The sequence below is a fragment of the Coregonus lavaretus genome (assembly GCF_964263955.1).
Source record: "Coregonus lavaretus genome assembly, chromosome: 3".
In the NCBI taxonomy this organism is placed as follows: Eukaryota; Metazoa; Chordata; class Actinopteri; order Salmoniformes; family Salmonidae; genus Coregonus; species Coregonus lavaretus.
In genome coordinates, this window is record NC_139990.1 from 29,628,022 (window position 1) to 29,643,779 (window position 15,758).

A 15,758-nucleotide genomic window follows, 5' to 3' on the forward strand; every position below is an offset into this window, starting at 1 on the left:
TTGTTGACAGATTGTTTGACAGTCTTTGAAAGTAATTTAACTTTGACAGTTTAACATTGAAACACTACATCTGAGCGACTACATCTGAGCGACTGTTTTTTTAGCTTAGAAGTACTAAGTCTTTCTAGTATCAGCCTGAATTTCCACAGCCTGAAGTTGTGATACCAAATATGTATCCCATGTTTCCTCAGTAGTCCCAAACAGCACGAAGCGGGTGGACGAAGAGAAGAAGTTTCGGGACTGTGCCGATCTGTACCAAGCTGGTTTCTACAAGAATGGGGTCTACACCATACATATTAATGTCCAGGAGACCAAAAAGGTGGGCAGCCAGTCAGAGCTTTATATAGGGATTGCCATGTGAAAATATCTACCATTTCATCACTTTAGGCAGCTCTTTGATGGGTGTTTAATGGAGTTTAGTGTCTTTCTGTTACTAGAGTCAGCTTCAACTCTGTCCAAGAAAGCCAAAGACATTGACCCACTGGAGAGCAGCCAGTGAAATGGGACTATGATAGTTATTGGCTGCTTCAGTGCTTCATGAATAATCGAAGGCTCAAAATATACACTTGGCAGCCTGATGAGGACAAGGGTTTACAAGAGGGTGGCAGGGGAGGGGGAGGGGGTGAAACATGTCTTCACCACCTCAACAGGGTGCTGCCAGACCTCAGACGGATGGCAGGGAGGTACGAGGGGGAAGGTTGGCGGAGGAGTGAGGGATGAGGGGGAGAGAAAGGAGAAAGCCTCGTGTCTGGTTTCTGAGAATAATTCTGTCAGGGGGTATACCTCCTTAATTATACCCAGACTGGGCACTGTGTGTTCAGCTGGGGTCTTGGCCGAGGTGAGAGACCTCCTCCAGACCTTCTCCACTCCTCAAACAAAGAGCACCACAGCAGATAGATACCCCTGTTATCAGCTTACACAGGACAGAGGCCAAGGGTTAAGGGTCATGTTCCACCCAGGTGTCCACTGGTATGTGTCCAGCTCCACTCCACTGGCCCCCTCCACTTTTATCTGAACCAGGCCTGGGATTGGGATCACCTCCTGGGAGTTGTTGGAGGATCAGGAGACGTTGATTATGTTTGAGGAGGACTCACAATACTTCAAATTTGCCCTGATGATTCATGAGAAGGACTGTGTCCTGGAACCGATGATTAATAGAAAGGAATCACTAGTTAGGCCCGCAGTATTTTAGAATGATGGTTCACAACAGCAAGTTTAACCTATCATGTCTATATTTGTGCTCTAAAATGTAAGATAAGAGCATGTAGATTGTGTTTGTAGGCAGTCTAAGAACTTAATGATTGTCCGTTTATGTGTGTTTACAGGTATATTGTAACATGGAGACCGCTGGCGGTGGATGGACGATCATCCAGCAAAGAGAGGATGGCAGCGTGGACTTCCAGAAAACATGGAAGGAGTACAAGATGGTAAGACAAGAATAATAACAAACAACCCAACTCTACAGCACCATACGCACAAGATAAAGCCATGCATGGATGAGGAGTCTGTTTCCAACACACATCCTCTGTTACAGTAAATGATGACAAATGGGTGTACTCTTGCCCCTCTCTCTCTCTTTGATTTAACATGTTGAAAAGCGTGAGGTAGGATTCTCTTGTATTCTCAAGAGTGGACAGGCCCATGTGTAACACTCCTACAAAATGTTGTCCTACCCGGCAACACCAGCTGTATCTCTGGAACATCTGTACACTGGGAGGGATTCCCCAGCCCTCAGACTAGAGACGCTAGCTTGGGTGTTCTTCATTTCAAACAGGACAGCATTAGTCCGAAAACGATACATTTGTTTAGTCTTATATAACTGTGGCAGGTGTTGTGATCATCATCGTCTGTTGGATACGGGAATATTGTAGATATCGACTGGTGTACTAAAAGAGGCTAAGCTCTGTTTGCTTTTAGGTGCGATGAGCTACCCCATTGCCGTTCCAATTAGCTGTAGCGTATACTAACATAACGTAGTTAGCATAGCAGCCGGAGACCAGATTCAAAATGGAGGGTATTTTAATTACCAATCTGAGCAGATGGGAATAGATGATTTGCAGAGGGTAAATATAGATTTGACAAGGGTGAAGAGGGTTGGGCTCATTTGGAGGGTAAAGAGGTACGGACAGAGAGTCCAGCTGGTTAGAAGCAGTGAGGGAGTCATGGCACCCCTCCAGCCAAGCATGGAGAGCATGGGATACATGTGGCAATGGAATCAGGACGGACCCTGGCACCGCCACCGAATACTGGCACAACATCGGTGTGGTCTTTTGCCTCCCTCAGAGTCCCTCCCTTGAAGAGCCTGAAGGTGATTGATATTGTTTTATTGTGTTGGTCTCTGTGGGCTTGTGCACGTAAATTCAATACACTTGAAGGATTCATAAACCTTTCAGGCAAACTTCAATGGGCTATTCCCATTTTGTGGGAGGATGGAGAGCACTCTGGCAGTGACCCCTACTATTAGTCTTCAAGTATGTGAGCTTATGACTGTAATGTTTATAATTACATTAGCAGTACTAGATAGAGTATGTGTAGCAGGATAATAAATGGTGCATGTGTTCTTTAACCGGTATGAGACACAAATCAATTTGACAATTTGCAATACCTTATTAAATAAGTATTTGTCTAAAATAATATTTATCAGAATGTATGGCAAACTTTATGATAGAGCACTTTCTATCAATCTTTATCATTTTAGGAAAATATTTACATCTCTACCCAACAATACTTCAAACCTCCTCTCTGAAATTCCCAGTAGATGCATTCAGCCAGGTTTGCGTGTGAATGAACACTCTGGTGTGGAACAATAGGGGGGAAGCACTAGTGTTTGAGTCCAACTATCCCAACCTTCAGCCAGGTTTCCAGAGGTGAAACAGAATCACAGCGCTAAAAGGCAGATCGGTTGGAAGTCAGATTGAGTTAGGGCCGTGGCCCAGCCACTTTCTCCTTCCACCCACACAGCAGGACGTGTCTCAGGCTGGAGGAATGCCCCATATTTACTTTCCCCCTTCCATTCTCCTAATCATCACACGCTCTCGGCACATCTCCCCCTTCAACCCACCCTCAACCCTTCCCGACAATCATTAATGGAACAGTCCAGAGCTCCAGACCAGTCTCTTTGAGTCATCATGTCATCCTAGTTTCTAATGCTCCCCATTGCAAGTTAGTTACTGCTGCTGCTGTCAAAAGCACTTTGTCTACAATGGGAGTCATTGTGATCACATATAAACATTGTAATTGTTGAGAAGGCACGCATGGCGTTGTGTGCGTCTGTTGTCATTCTTATGGACTGTGTAATAAAGTGGGTTTATTACGCGTTTGGTTTGGGTGGGGAGAGGAAGGGTGGAAAAGGTGCTTTGTGTGCCTTTTTCAGCTGGTCCCAATTTTACGCTATCATAAACAGGTAGGGCTATTCATGTGCGGTTTCATGCTTTGTGTTGCATTTGCTTAGGCGTCAATTCTGAATTGACGCCTAAGTTATCAATAAATTCCATGGTGGAGAGATTGCATATTTTCCAGGAAGACCTCGGAAGGGATCGGGAATGACTTATATTACAGTAAGATTCCCTATGGGCCTCATTCAAGACTCTGGCCTCCTCTTCCTCTTCTTTCTCTGTTGCAGGGCTTTGGGATGGTTTCTGCAGAGCACTGGCTGGGGAATGAGTTTGTATACCTGCTGACCAGCCAGAGGCAGTACGCCCTCCGTGTGGAGCTCACTGACTGGGACGGACACCAGGCCTTCTCCCTGTATGACCGCTTTCACATCGACAGTGAGAAACGCAACTACAGGTACTATTAAAGAGCTGTATCTATGTATTTTGATAAGCCTTGAATTCATGTTGCCACTACTGACTGATATCTGAAATGGAGACATTGCTGACATTCTCCAGTCCAAATTCCCATTTAATGGTATCATGCCATAACAGATATTTACATAAAGCAACTGATACTTGGTCCTTGAATAAGAATAAGGGGTTAAACTTTTTGCTTCTTCAAGAGCGTTAAATATGCTTCAAACTGTGGCAGATGCTTGGATTCGTTAGATGTGGAAAACTACTGGAACACTACCGAGCAATCAAAGGTCTCTGAGAGGAGATGGTCTGACAATTCCAATTGAGGTGATTGGTCGGATTTGTAGTCCCTTCTGATAAGAAGCTACTTCAGTTTCTAAATGTCCTCTTTTCAACTTTAGATGGATTTCTGTTTGTTTTCCGAAGACATTACAGCCATTTATGCTGCCGGGAAGGGAGACACTTCAATGGTGTTTCGCAACGTTCAGATTTTTGGAGAAAGTGGTGGTGTCGGGTTGAGAGTGAGGCGATTGTCATATCTAATTTGTGGAAATGTATTGGATTATGTGACGACAGGATTTACTTTAAGAAGTCTTCCTCTTAAAGTGTTAGGACCTGGTGCACACACTCTCCGGGTTTTCTCTGTGGGCTACTGAAATTGATTTTACGGCAACGCTATAGGGAGATGTCAACCGATTTGTTTTGTTATGCGCTGAGACTAAATTCGGGTTTATATGTCCCATTGTGAGGATTGGATAACTGCATCCCTTTTTACCTCTCAGAGTTTAATACTGACCGCACAGGCACTGACTTCTTTCTCCCTATGGCACGGTCAGTATTTGTCAAGGGGAGATTTGTTAAGTGCAGAGAAGGACCGTCTAGGATACGGTTCAAGGGGTGATAATTCAGGTATGTTTATCTACACTATATGTAAAAGGACACTTGAACAGGGATAGTGATTTATTTGCACTCAAAGTAGATTATTTTTGACATAACGATGTGGTCTCCCTCCCTCCCTCTCTCTCTCTCTGTTTTTCTCTCTCCCTCTCTCTCTCTCTCCCTCACACACACAAATAAGCAAAGTGCCGCACACATACTGTAACCTCTTGCTATTTTGATGGGGGAAACTGTGGTTGTTTGTTTCTTCAGGTCAAATCAAATCAAATCAAATTTTATTTGTCACATGCGCCGAATACAACAGGTGCAGACATTACAGTGAAATGCTTACTTACAGCCCTTAACCAACAGTGCATTTATTTTAAACAAAAAAAGTAAAAATAAAACAACAAAAAAAGTGTTGAGAAAAAAAAGAGCAGAAGTAAAATAAAGTGACAGTAGGGAGGCTATATATACAGGGGGGTACCGTTGCAGAGTCAATGTGCGGGGGCACCGGCTAGTTGAGGTAGTTGAGGTAATATGTACATGTGGGTAGAGTTAAAGTGACTATGCATAAATACTTAACAGAGTAGCAGGAGCGTAAAAAGGATGGGGTGGGGGAGCAGTGCAAATAGTCCGGGTAGCCATGATTAGCTGTTCAGGAGTCTTATGGCTTGGGGGTAGAAGCTGTTGAGAAGTCTTTTGGACCTAGACTTGGCACTCCGGTACCGCTTGCCGTGCGGTAGCAGAGAGAACAGTCTATGACTAGGGTGGCTGGAGTCTTTGACAATTTTGAGGGCCTTCCTCTGACACCGCCTGGTATAGAGGTCCTGGATGGCAGGAAGCTTTGCCCCAGTGATGTACTGGGCCGTACGCACTACCCTCTGTAGTGCCTTGCGGTCGGAGGCCAAGCAGTTGCCATACCAGGCGGTGATGCAACCAGTCAGGATGCTCTCGATGGTGCAGCTGTAGAATTTTTTGAGGATCTGAGGACCCATGCCAAATCTTTTTAGTCTCCTGAGGGGGAATAGGCTTTGTCATGCCCTCTTCACGACTGTCTTGGTGTGTTTGGACCAGGTCAGGGCAGCAAGAGGCGTCTTTGGGCCTACAGTGGGCTTTAGTTTAGGGAAGGAAGGTTCGACGGCGCTCGGACTGCTAGATTTCTGAGTGGAGAAATCTAATCGGCCTGCTGTTCACTATAAATCAATTTGTTCTCACAAATAATTGTGGTATGATTGCTTCTCCAGGCCACAAACAAACTGGTTGGAGAGGGCTGCCGTCTATGTTCTGTTCTCCTCTGCTCTGGTTCTTCCACTTCGGAATCCCAAACAATCTGGGACAAGTTCTTCAATTTGCATTTGTTGTACTAAGAAGCACGAGATTGTAGCGAAAGATAGCATGACATTTTGTTTTGTTTTTGGATTATTTTGGGCATCGGTGGTGGGGTCTTTACTGGAATGGTATAATCTACACTGATGCAGACAGACACATTTGTTAAGACATGTAAACGAAAATAGCACGGTCATGCACACACACACACACACACACACACACACACACACACACACACACACACACAGGCCCACAAACCTACACGCACTCATTGGATATCGCAGATGGTAATTTAAAACTGTAGTCCACCGATGCACAAGTGTGCGCATTTATCATAAACAATGTGAAGCTTTGCCAGGAAATGTTTGCTTTACTGCCAGCTCCTTGGTTGTGCCAGACGGAAATGACTTGGTTAGAAAGAAGTGCAATTATTGCCCAGAGAAATATAGGATTCTAATCCTTAATCTAAATCATATACAGCAAGGACTAACTGTCACATTTATTACTGTTCTCCCTATTTAAATGATTTCCAAAGTACAGAGGCTGAGTAAGACTCCCCAACGCTGTTTGATTTAGTATCCAGCCAGCATAATAAATACAATATAATAAAGCTATTCAATCAATACATCGTAATGTAGATCTTGGTTATTCAAAACATATTTGTGAGTAAGTAGTTGGATAAGTAAGTAAGTTGGCCTGGTTCTCTTCTCATGGTGTAACTAATGCCACGTTCAAGTGCTAGTTAGAACTAGGAAACTCTGAAATTTCCCGACCTGTTAACTGGTTGTAGTTATACACGTGACACTTTCAACGAATCAGCAAGTTGGACATTTCAGAGTTTCCTAGTTCCGACTAGCATCTGAATGTGGCAATAGTCATTTCCAGATGACACAGTATTATGGGATTGATGCAGAAGTCTTGGAGAGTCTGTGCTACACTTCCCTTTTTATTGTGTTGAAGCCTTGCTTAATGATGTTTGTACTGGCAATAGCTTGCATCCTTATAAACATGAAACAGCATCTTAGTGTCAATATTACAGCAAGGGAATACAGTGTTTGTGAAAATATTATCACTTGTTCTGTCTTTTAAATATGAGTCAGTGTGTGCAGCTAACTTTCTTCTTCTAATTTTACCCCAAAAGGACAATGCCTACCATGCCCATATATTACAATATACTGTAAGCTGGAGTCAACAATGCTGCTTAACCTATACTGTACAAATACTGTTGACATTGCTGAAAGAGTATTTACAGGCTGACCTTGTAGCTCATAACTACACAGCTCCCACTGAACCATGACCACACAGGCTTGTGAAATTAGCTTTTTGGTTTTCGCTCCATTGTGAATCAAGTTACCATAATTGCTATAACCTATGTTTCTCTGTAAACAATACAAAGGATCAGTCTTTATAATGGACTGAAATTGTTAGCTTGGCGAAATAGTGGGTTGAAATTGTTAGCTTGGCGAAATAGTGGGTTGCAACTGAAATAGTGGGTTGTACAGTAATTTAGTCGTTTGATAACACTAATTTATCAACATTTACAGTATGGGCCTCAAAATGAGGCCTTAGAACCTGTTAGGTGTCTTATTAGAGAAAGATGGAGGGAGGAAAGAGCAGGAAAGGAAATACAGACTGATAGAAAGAGAGAGAGAGAGAGAGAGAGAGAGAGAGAGAGAGAGAGAGAGAGAGAGAGAGAGAGAGAGAGAGAGAGAGAGAGAGAGAGAGAGAGAGAGAGAGAGAGAGAGAGAGAGAGAGAGAGAGAGAGAGAGAGAGAGAGAGAGAGAGAGAGAGAGAGAGAGAGAGAGAGAGAGAGAGAGAGAGAGAGAGAGAGAGAGAGAGAGAGAGAGAGAGAGAGAGAGAGAGAGAGAGAGAGAGAGAGAACAGAAAGATGGGAATAAATACATTCTTACTGCAGAGGGGCAGGGAGGGGAAGTATAGATGTCCATAACACAGCCGGAAATTGTGGAACGACCATTCAAATTACATAATAAGTGAATTTAGTCTATAATTCCTAGGAATGTAACAATCAGCTCAATGGATTTGGGTTCAAATTGTAATTTAGCTAAGAGGATCAATACTGTCGTATTGTCAGGTTGGCAGCCCTCTTGCAACATGACTTACTGTTGTTGGATTGAACAACCATTCACACTGCCAATCTGTGGACAGATCTTATTCATAATAGATTTGTGTCTAATCTTGTTTAATAAGATAGTTTTGAAGGATCGAAGAGGGCGAGGGAAACGATAGTTGTGTATAATCACTTTCTAAGAAAATGATGGTTGTAAGTTGTTTAGAAGGTTTGCTGTGAACCGAAATATTAGTGTTGTTGCAAAGTTTGACTAACAACTGGATAGGACCTCACATGAAGGTTTTTAGTTTCCAGGACTGGTGTGTGCATGTGTGTGTGTGTGTGTGTGTGTGTGTGTGGTGGACTGGGTGGTCAGGGAGAGTATTTCCGGGGGTCGGCCGGGCATGAGATAGCGCCAGATACATGTTATTTCTCATGGGACGGGTCAGGGGTCAGAGCAATCAGTCAGGGGTCAGAGTTGATAACATGACACAGGCTACAGAAGGGCTCTGACCAATGGCTTACATCCTTTTCAACATGGGTCTGAGTAGTGGCGCTGCACCACAGTGGTCCAGGGGGAACATTTTACATATTAACAATGCATATTGAAGTATTGAATTATGTAACTGTTTAGGCTACTTGTTAATCCTTTATAAGCTATTTAGAGTTTCCTTGAAAGTTAAATGCCCTTAGGTATACTAACTACAGTATGAGTTATGATTATTATTTTTTCTACATTATAAATAGAATCTTTGCAAGGATTCAAATGTCATGTTAGTTTCTGCTTGCATGCATGTACCATACTGTATTTGGGTCAGTAAATGTGTCTGAGTATATTTCATTGCAGTTGTGCTTTAATGTTGTATGTGAGGATTTAAGACAGCACCCTAGGCATTGAATAAAACCATCATCTCCGGAACATTTTGAAATAGAACTATGTTAAAAAGCTGTGTAGGGGTTGCTGAACATATGCACGGACACAAGTGAGGTTTACAGCTAAACGCTCTCCTTCTCTGCATGTATGCCGAAATTCTCTCCCTATTATGTTTACTCTTCAACTGACTGTTACATCTTTATTCAATATCCTTCCTCTTCAACCAGCCAAGTTCCCTAAATCCTGGGATTTCTCCATATGGTAATGGTAAGATCCCGGGTGGAATCAGACAATCCCCTCAGATGTATTTGATGTGGGGATTTGGAGGAGGACTTGGCAAAGGAGGGATTGTCTAGCTCGACTGTGACCCCTCTGTCCTAGCCTCACACTGAGATGGGATCCCTGATACCCCTAACTCCTAGAGCTCAGTTTACTCATCCAACACTCATTCGGACTGCATTCTGACTGATAACCACAGTACAATGGGGAGGCAGCAACACTGAATACTGTCTGTATGTAAATCAAATGCTAAGGTAGCTGTGTGAATCTAAAATCTAAAGATGAATTAGGTGAGAGGCGGTAGTATTATTCTGATATTTTATGAACCTTTTGTTGGGTTGCAGTTTAAGGTTTTAGTTTAAAGAAATTAACAGGGATGCATACAGTATGATCTACCTCAGTGATTGTAGTCGGTGACAACTTGGAAAGTAAAAAATGGTGAGTGTGTGTGCACATACGTGTGTGTGTCCATATATTCGTCTGTCTCCATGGTGTTAAATGACAGCCAGCGGCAGGCGAGCGAATGGGCTACAGCCAGACACCTCTGGGTAGGAAGTGATCCATTGGGCATGGTGATTAACCTCTGCTATGAGCCAATCAGGCTGCGGTTCAGCAGGCTAATGACTGCCAGGTATGCGACAGCATGCACTGCCTGGACCTCAGAAGGTTTGGTCGTCTCCAACCTCCTTCTCAGACTGAGATAAAAGGAAGGAAGCCAGCATGCTAGGTTGAACTGTGTCAGTCAAGAGATGAAAGACGTCAATTTGAAAGACTGCCACAATTAGTGCTATGTTACACACATACAAAATGTTGTACAGGCAGACATACTGTATATAATAAAAGTACACCTGTAGGTTACATGTTACGATGTGCTTCAAACATCTCTGGGGGAATCCCTTCAGAATGTCAGTACATACAATCAAGTACAACAGCATACCCCTTTTGGGATAACATGGGGCCTTTCGAAATGGGACATGGCAAGCAGATAATAGACGGGCTGTGGAAGTGTCAGTGGGTCCCTTGCCTATCCACAGTGTGTTTAGCCGCAGTCTGACACGTCTCACTGGTGCGGAGGAGAAAGACATATTTATGATTTTCTTTATTTTGCAGTGTTTGGGGAGGAATGCCGCCTTCACTGAGAGCCCCTGATGTATGGACCCCTATGGCACGCATGACTTATAGTACTTTGGGGAGTGGAAGTCTCTGTTAACTTTAACTGTCGCTGGCTGAGCCTGGGTGGTTTGATGCAGCCTTACAGATACAGGAACTCAATTACTGCTGGCTTCATTGCAGGCAGAAGGCTGAATTAAATGTAAACTGTACTGCGAAATAAACAGCAATGTTCTTATGCTGCATAAATGCAGGTTTCAGGTAGGCCTAATGCAAGTGGTTGAAACAAAAGAGAAGTGAGATTGATTGCAACAATTCTATGTTGATGCATCATGATGTAATTCAGCCTAGAATGAGCAAACTCTACATACTTTGTATGCCCAATATAGCCTAGTAGCCTAGCCGTAAAGTGTTATTGTCAGTGGAGGTTCCTCAGAGGAGGAAGGGGTTATCCTTTTTAGATAAAACTATACTAAAAATATTCACGTCACCATATAGCTGATTAAAACACACTGTTTTGCAATGAAGGTCGACGTTTTCCGTCCTCCTCTGGGTACATTGACTTCAATACAAAACCTAAGAGGCTCATGATTCTCACCCCCTTCCATACTTACACTGTAATTATTATGACTTCCGGAGGACGTCCTCCAACCTATCAGAGCTCTTGCAGCATGAACTGACATGTTGTCCACCCAATCAAAGGATCAGAGAATTACTCTAGTACTGAAAGCATAAGCTACAGCTAGCTAACACTGCAGTGCATAAAATGTGGTGAATAGTTGACTCAAAGAGAGAAAAAGACAATAGTTGAACAGTTTTGAACAAATTAATGTATTCAAAAATTAAGGACAAGCTGCAGAAAGAGAGAGAAAGAGCTAGTTATATTTCGTTGTATTTTTTTTTCACTTTTACTTTTACTTACTTAGCTAGCTAATGCAGCTAGCTAATTTAGCCTACTCAAACACCCAGCTCAAACAGAGAGGAATGCTATTTATGTTAGCTAGCTGGCTAAAGCTATCCAACACTGGCACTCTTCCAAGTCAAGGTAAGCTTTCGGTTTTATGAATTTATTGCCACCGGGGCCCGCCGGTGTATCTGCTAAACTGCTTACTGTACACTGTACTATGTGATTGTAGCGGGTTTACTAACGTGTTACTTCTAGTAGCTATGTTGACTATGACGTTAGCTAATTGGTGACAACGATGTAGGCTGTGTGTCTTGACCTCTGAATGCTCGGCTATGAAAAGCCAACTGACATTTTCTCCTGAGGTACTGACCTGTTGCACCCTCTACAACCACTGTGATTATTATTTGAGCCTGCTGGTCATCTATGAACGTTTGAACATCTTGAGGAACAATCTGGCCTTAATGGCCATGTACTTTTATAATCGCCACCCAGCACAGCCAGAAGAGGACTGGCCACCCCTCAGAGCCTGGTTCCTCTCTAGGTTTCTTCCTGGGTTCCTGCCTTTCTAGGGAGTATTTCCTAGCCACCGTGCTTCTACATCTGCATTGCTTGCTGTTTGGGGTTTTAGGCAGGGTTTCTGTATAAGCACTTTGTGACATCTGCTGATGTAAAAAGGGCTTTATAAATAAAGTTGATTGATTGATTGATTGATTAATAGAAATAAGGCCATGCTAAAAGAAATCATACAAAAATTCCTCCCTAATCTTAAACAGCACCGACCGCCACTTTGTCTCTCATCATGGTGTTGTAGGTTTGCAGACTTTGCACTAATGATAGTGATGCCCTCGTGCATTCCCTCATGCATGTTGGAGTGGGCTTTAAAAACATTGTTAAAGACTACAGTGGAGTAGTCGATGCATACCGTGTAATTTAGCAAAATAGAATCCTCTATTTGAAAATATATGTAATGTAATTGGTTCGCCAAGGATATATTTTGGGAAAGCTTGGTTATTGTTGTCCCTTCAAGTTTCCAATGATCTTGTATTATCATAAAACAATGATCCTCAACTGAGTCCATTCCTTATTGCGATTAAAATCAAATCTGCAACAAAGCGGTAATAATGATGTGTAGTATTAATACTATTACCATTTGTATAACATTTTTATATATCTTAATATCCAACATCCGGCGAAGAAAGAACACTAACAAACCAGCATCCCCTTTGGATATTAGCTGAATTAAATGGCAGGATACCAACACTTCTTCCCTCGGGGTGTCATTGAGAAAGCTCAAATCAATCCCCCACAATCCAACATTGTGTTTATTAATGAGCCTTGGCCAATCTAATTTGCTCGTTATTCCAACAAAAGCCAATCAGAACGGCACAGTTGGCCTTCAAAGGCTGTAAGGGCCCGCATCGGTTGCGCAGATGTTTGACCCTGGAGATTAAATACAGCCTGTGACATGACACGCTAAACGTTTCTGCCGAGAAATAGACACGGCAGAACAACTGTACTCACACAGGAAAACCGTCTCTTCCTCTTGAGTGACTGTTACTGCTGCCTCAGATCGCCCTACTTATCACTTGAGTACTTAATTTTTTATTTAATTTTATTTCACCTTTATTTAACCAGGTAAGCCAGTTGAGAACAAGTTCTCATTTACAACTGCGACCTTGGCCAAGATAAAGCAAAGCAGTGCGGAAAAAACAACAACAACACAGAGTTACATATGGAATAAACAAAACGTACAGTCAATAACACAATAGAAAATCGATATACAGTGTGTGCAAATGTAGTAAGTTATGGAGGTAAGGCAATAAATAGGCGATAGTGCAAAATAATTACAATTATAATTTAGTATTAACACTGGAGGGATAGATGTGCAGAAGATGATGTGCAAATAGAGATACTGGGGTGCAAATGAGCAAAATAAATAACAATGCAAATAACAATATGGGGATGAGGTAGTTGGGTGGGCTAATTACATATGGGCTGTGTACAGGTGCAGTGATCAGTAAGCTGCTCTGACAACTGATGCTTAAAGATAGTGAGGGAGATAAGTGTCTCCAGCTTCAGAGATTTTTGCAGTTCGTTCCAGTCATTTGCAGCAGAGAACTGGAAGGAATGGCGACCCAAGGAGGTGTTGGCTTTGGGGATGACCAGTGAGATATACCTGCTGGAACGCATACTACGGGTGGGGGTTGCTATGGTGACCAATGAGCTAAGATAAGGCGGGGATTTGCCTAGAAGGGATTTATAGATGACCTGGAGCTATTGGGTTTGGCGACGAATATGTAGTGAGGGCCAGCCAACGAGAGCATACAGGTCACAATGGTGGGTAGTATATGGGGCTTTGGTGACAAAACGGATGGCACTTGAGTACTTAATGGACTCGACATGACAGGATGCAGATGTCAATTGAGGTGGATTATCCGGTAAATTGTCTGGTAAATACACAACAAACCCAGTAAATACAGACAAAAACTATTTGACGTGTCTTGGCAATGTTTCTGTGTGCGGTCAAAAGGCTGTGTAAATGTCTTCTAAATACACAGCCTGTGTCTGTTCTTTATCAGAGCAATAGCAGGCTACATCCTGGATTGTGTGGGTCAGGAATTAACAGAAGTTAAACTGCCAGGAACTCGAGCTGTGTTTTGTGATATGAGTGGTATAGGCCTACAGTAGACTATCTGCGAGGACTTCTGTAGTCTTAAAGGGTCAGAGTCGTGCTTCAGCACATGTCACAGATGAAGACTCACTACCCCCACCCCTCCACTACCCATACCCCTTCACTACCCACACACCCACCCACACACACACAGCTGTGTTTTCGTGAAATTTCAGGTATTTTTGGAGTGTACATTTTTTTCACCATTAAAAGTCCTATTTTCCCTAACCCCTAACCCTAACCCTTAACCTAACCCTAAAAACCCTAACCCTAAACCTAACCCCAAAACCCTAACCCTTAAGTTTAAAATAGCATTTGAACAAATTCAGGACAAAAAAGTTATTGTTTTCCTATCTTTTCAGGACATTACGGTGAAATGTTACAACATTTGGGTCCTGATAATGTAGGAAAACAAGTGCACACACACACACACACACCAACACACACACTCAACACCCTACACTATTTCATCACCCCACTACCTAGTTTCAACATGTTTTATTCATCCAACCTTTCTTTGATTCAGATAAAACCACTGATTAGAGCTATGACTCTCCACTACATAATACAGTATTGGTTTAGTGGCTAAGTTGAATTCCCAACAGTGACATAGTCACTTCTTTCCTCTCTCGCTCTGTACAAATCATCCATTTACACAGCTGTGTATATACAGGAGTCATGTTCATGTTAAAAGACTTGCTCCAAGAATAAACACCAGTGACCAGTGTCTCCACTTCATGAATCTAACCTGAAACCACACAGCTACAAGCAGATGTGTCAGTCATTGACAGTTCGAGAGGCATCAGAATGTAATATCTTTGCATTAATTAGTTGTACACATATTTTGTAGGCTACATTTCACCCCCCCTCATTTTCATTGGGCATGATGTCTCTGGCTACAAACATTTCTTATCCACACACTGCCACCAGTTGGTGAATATACAGTGGGCTCCAGAATTACTGGCATACCTGTCTGGCAATGCACAAACAATACTTAAAAAAATATAATCAATATAATTATAGAGATAATCTGAAAATACCAACATGTGAGAAATACTGTACTATATTAATGTTCCAATGGAACCCACCAAAATCATTTATTGATTTAATTAAAAATCAATGTCCTCCAAATCAAGGTTTCACAATTAATGGCACCCTTAAAGATTATTGTAAATAACATCTACCAAAGTTAAACCAGGAATTAAATTCCACTTATTTCAGTTTATCTAAGTCTTAAGGAACTATATTGTGCCATTACATCACTTCCTGTTTCACTAGGGTATAAAAATGAGGTAACACGCATACAATATCCCTTTGTCATCCAACACCATGAAGAAAACAAAAGAACTGGCAGTTGAAAAGAGACAGATGGTCGTAGACCTTTATAAATCTGGTAATGGCTACACGAAGATCCACAAACGATTGAATATACCACTGAGCACTGTCAGGGCAATTATTAAAAAATATTTAAAAAAAAGATATGGAACAGTTGAAAACCTCACAGGTAGAGGACGCAAATGCATTTTGCCTCCCAGGATAGGGAGGAGGATGGTGAGAGAAGCAACAAAATCCCCAAGAATCACTGTGAAAGAATTGCAGGCCTTGGTGGCGTCTTGGGGTCACCAGGTTTAAAAAAGCACCATCAGATGCCACCTCCACAACCACAGGCACTTTGGATGGGTTGCCAGAAGAAAGCCCTTTCTGACCCCAAGACACAGACGCAAGCGCTTAGAGTTTGCCAAACGTAATTTAAATTATGACTGGAAGAAGGTGCTCTGGTCAGATGAGACCAAAATTGAACATTTTGGTCAGATACAGCATCGGCATGTTTGGCGTCGAAACAGAGATGC

General features: G+C 42.4%; 1 protein-coding gene across 1 annotated transcript in view; it reads left to right on the top strand.

Moving 5' to 3' along the window:
- Positions 1-15,758, top strand: part of angpt1 (angiopoietin 1) — a gene marked incomplete at both ends in the record, with an annotated part of 86,428 nt that overhangs the window by 49,256 nt on the left and 21,414 nt on the right. The window contains 3 exons of the mRNA XM_084151604.1: positions 192-319; positions 1,326-1,427; positions 3,623-3,789. Coding sequence (XP_084007730.1) covers positions 192-319; positions 1,326-1,427; positions 3,623-3,789 — 397 coding nt within the window. The remainder of the gene's footprint in view (positions 1-191; positions 320-1,325; positions 1,428-3,622; positions 3,790-15,758) is intronic.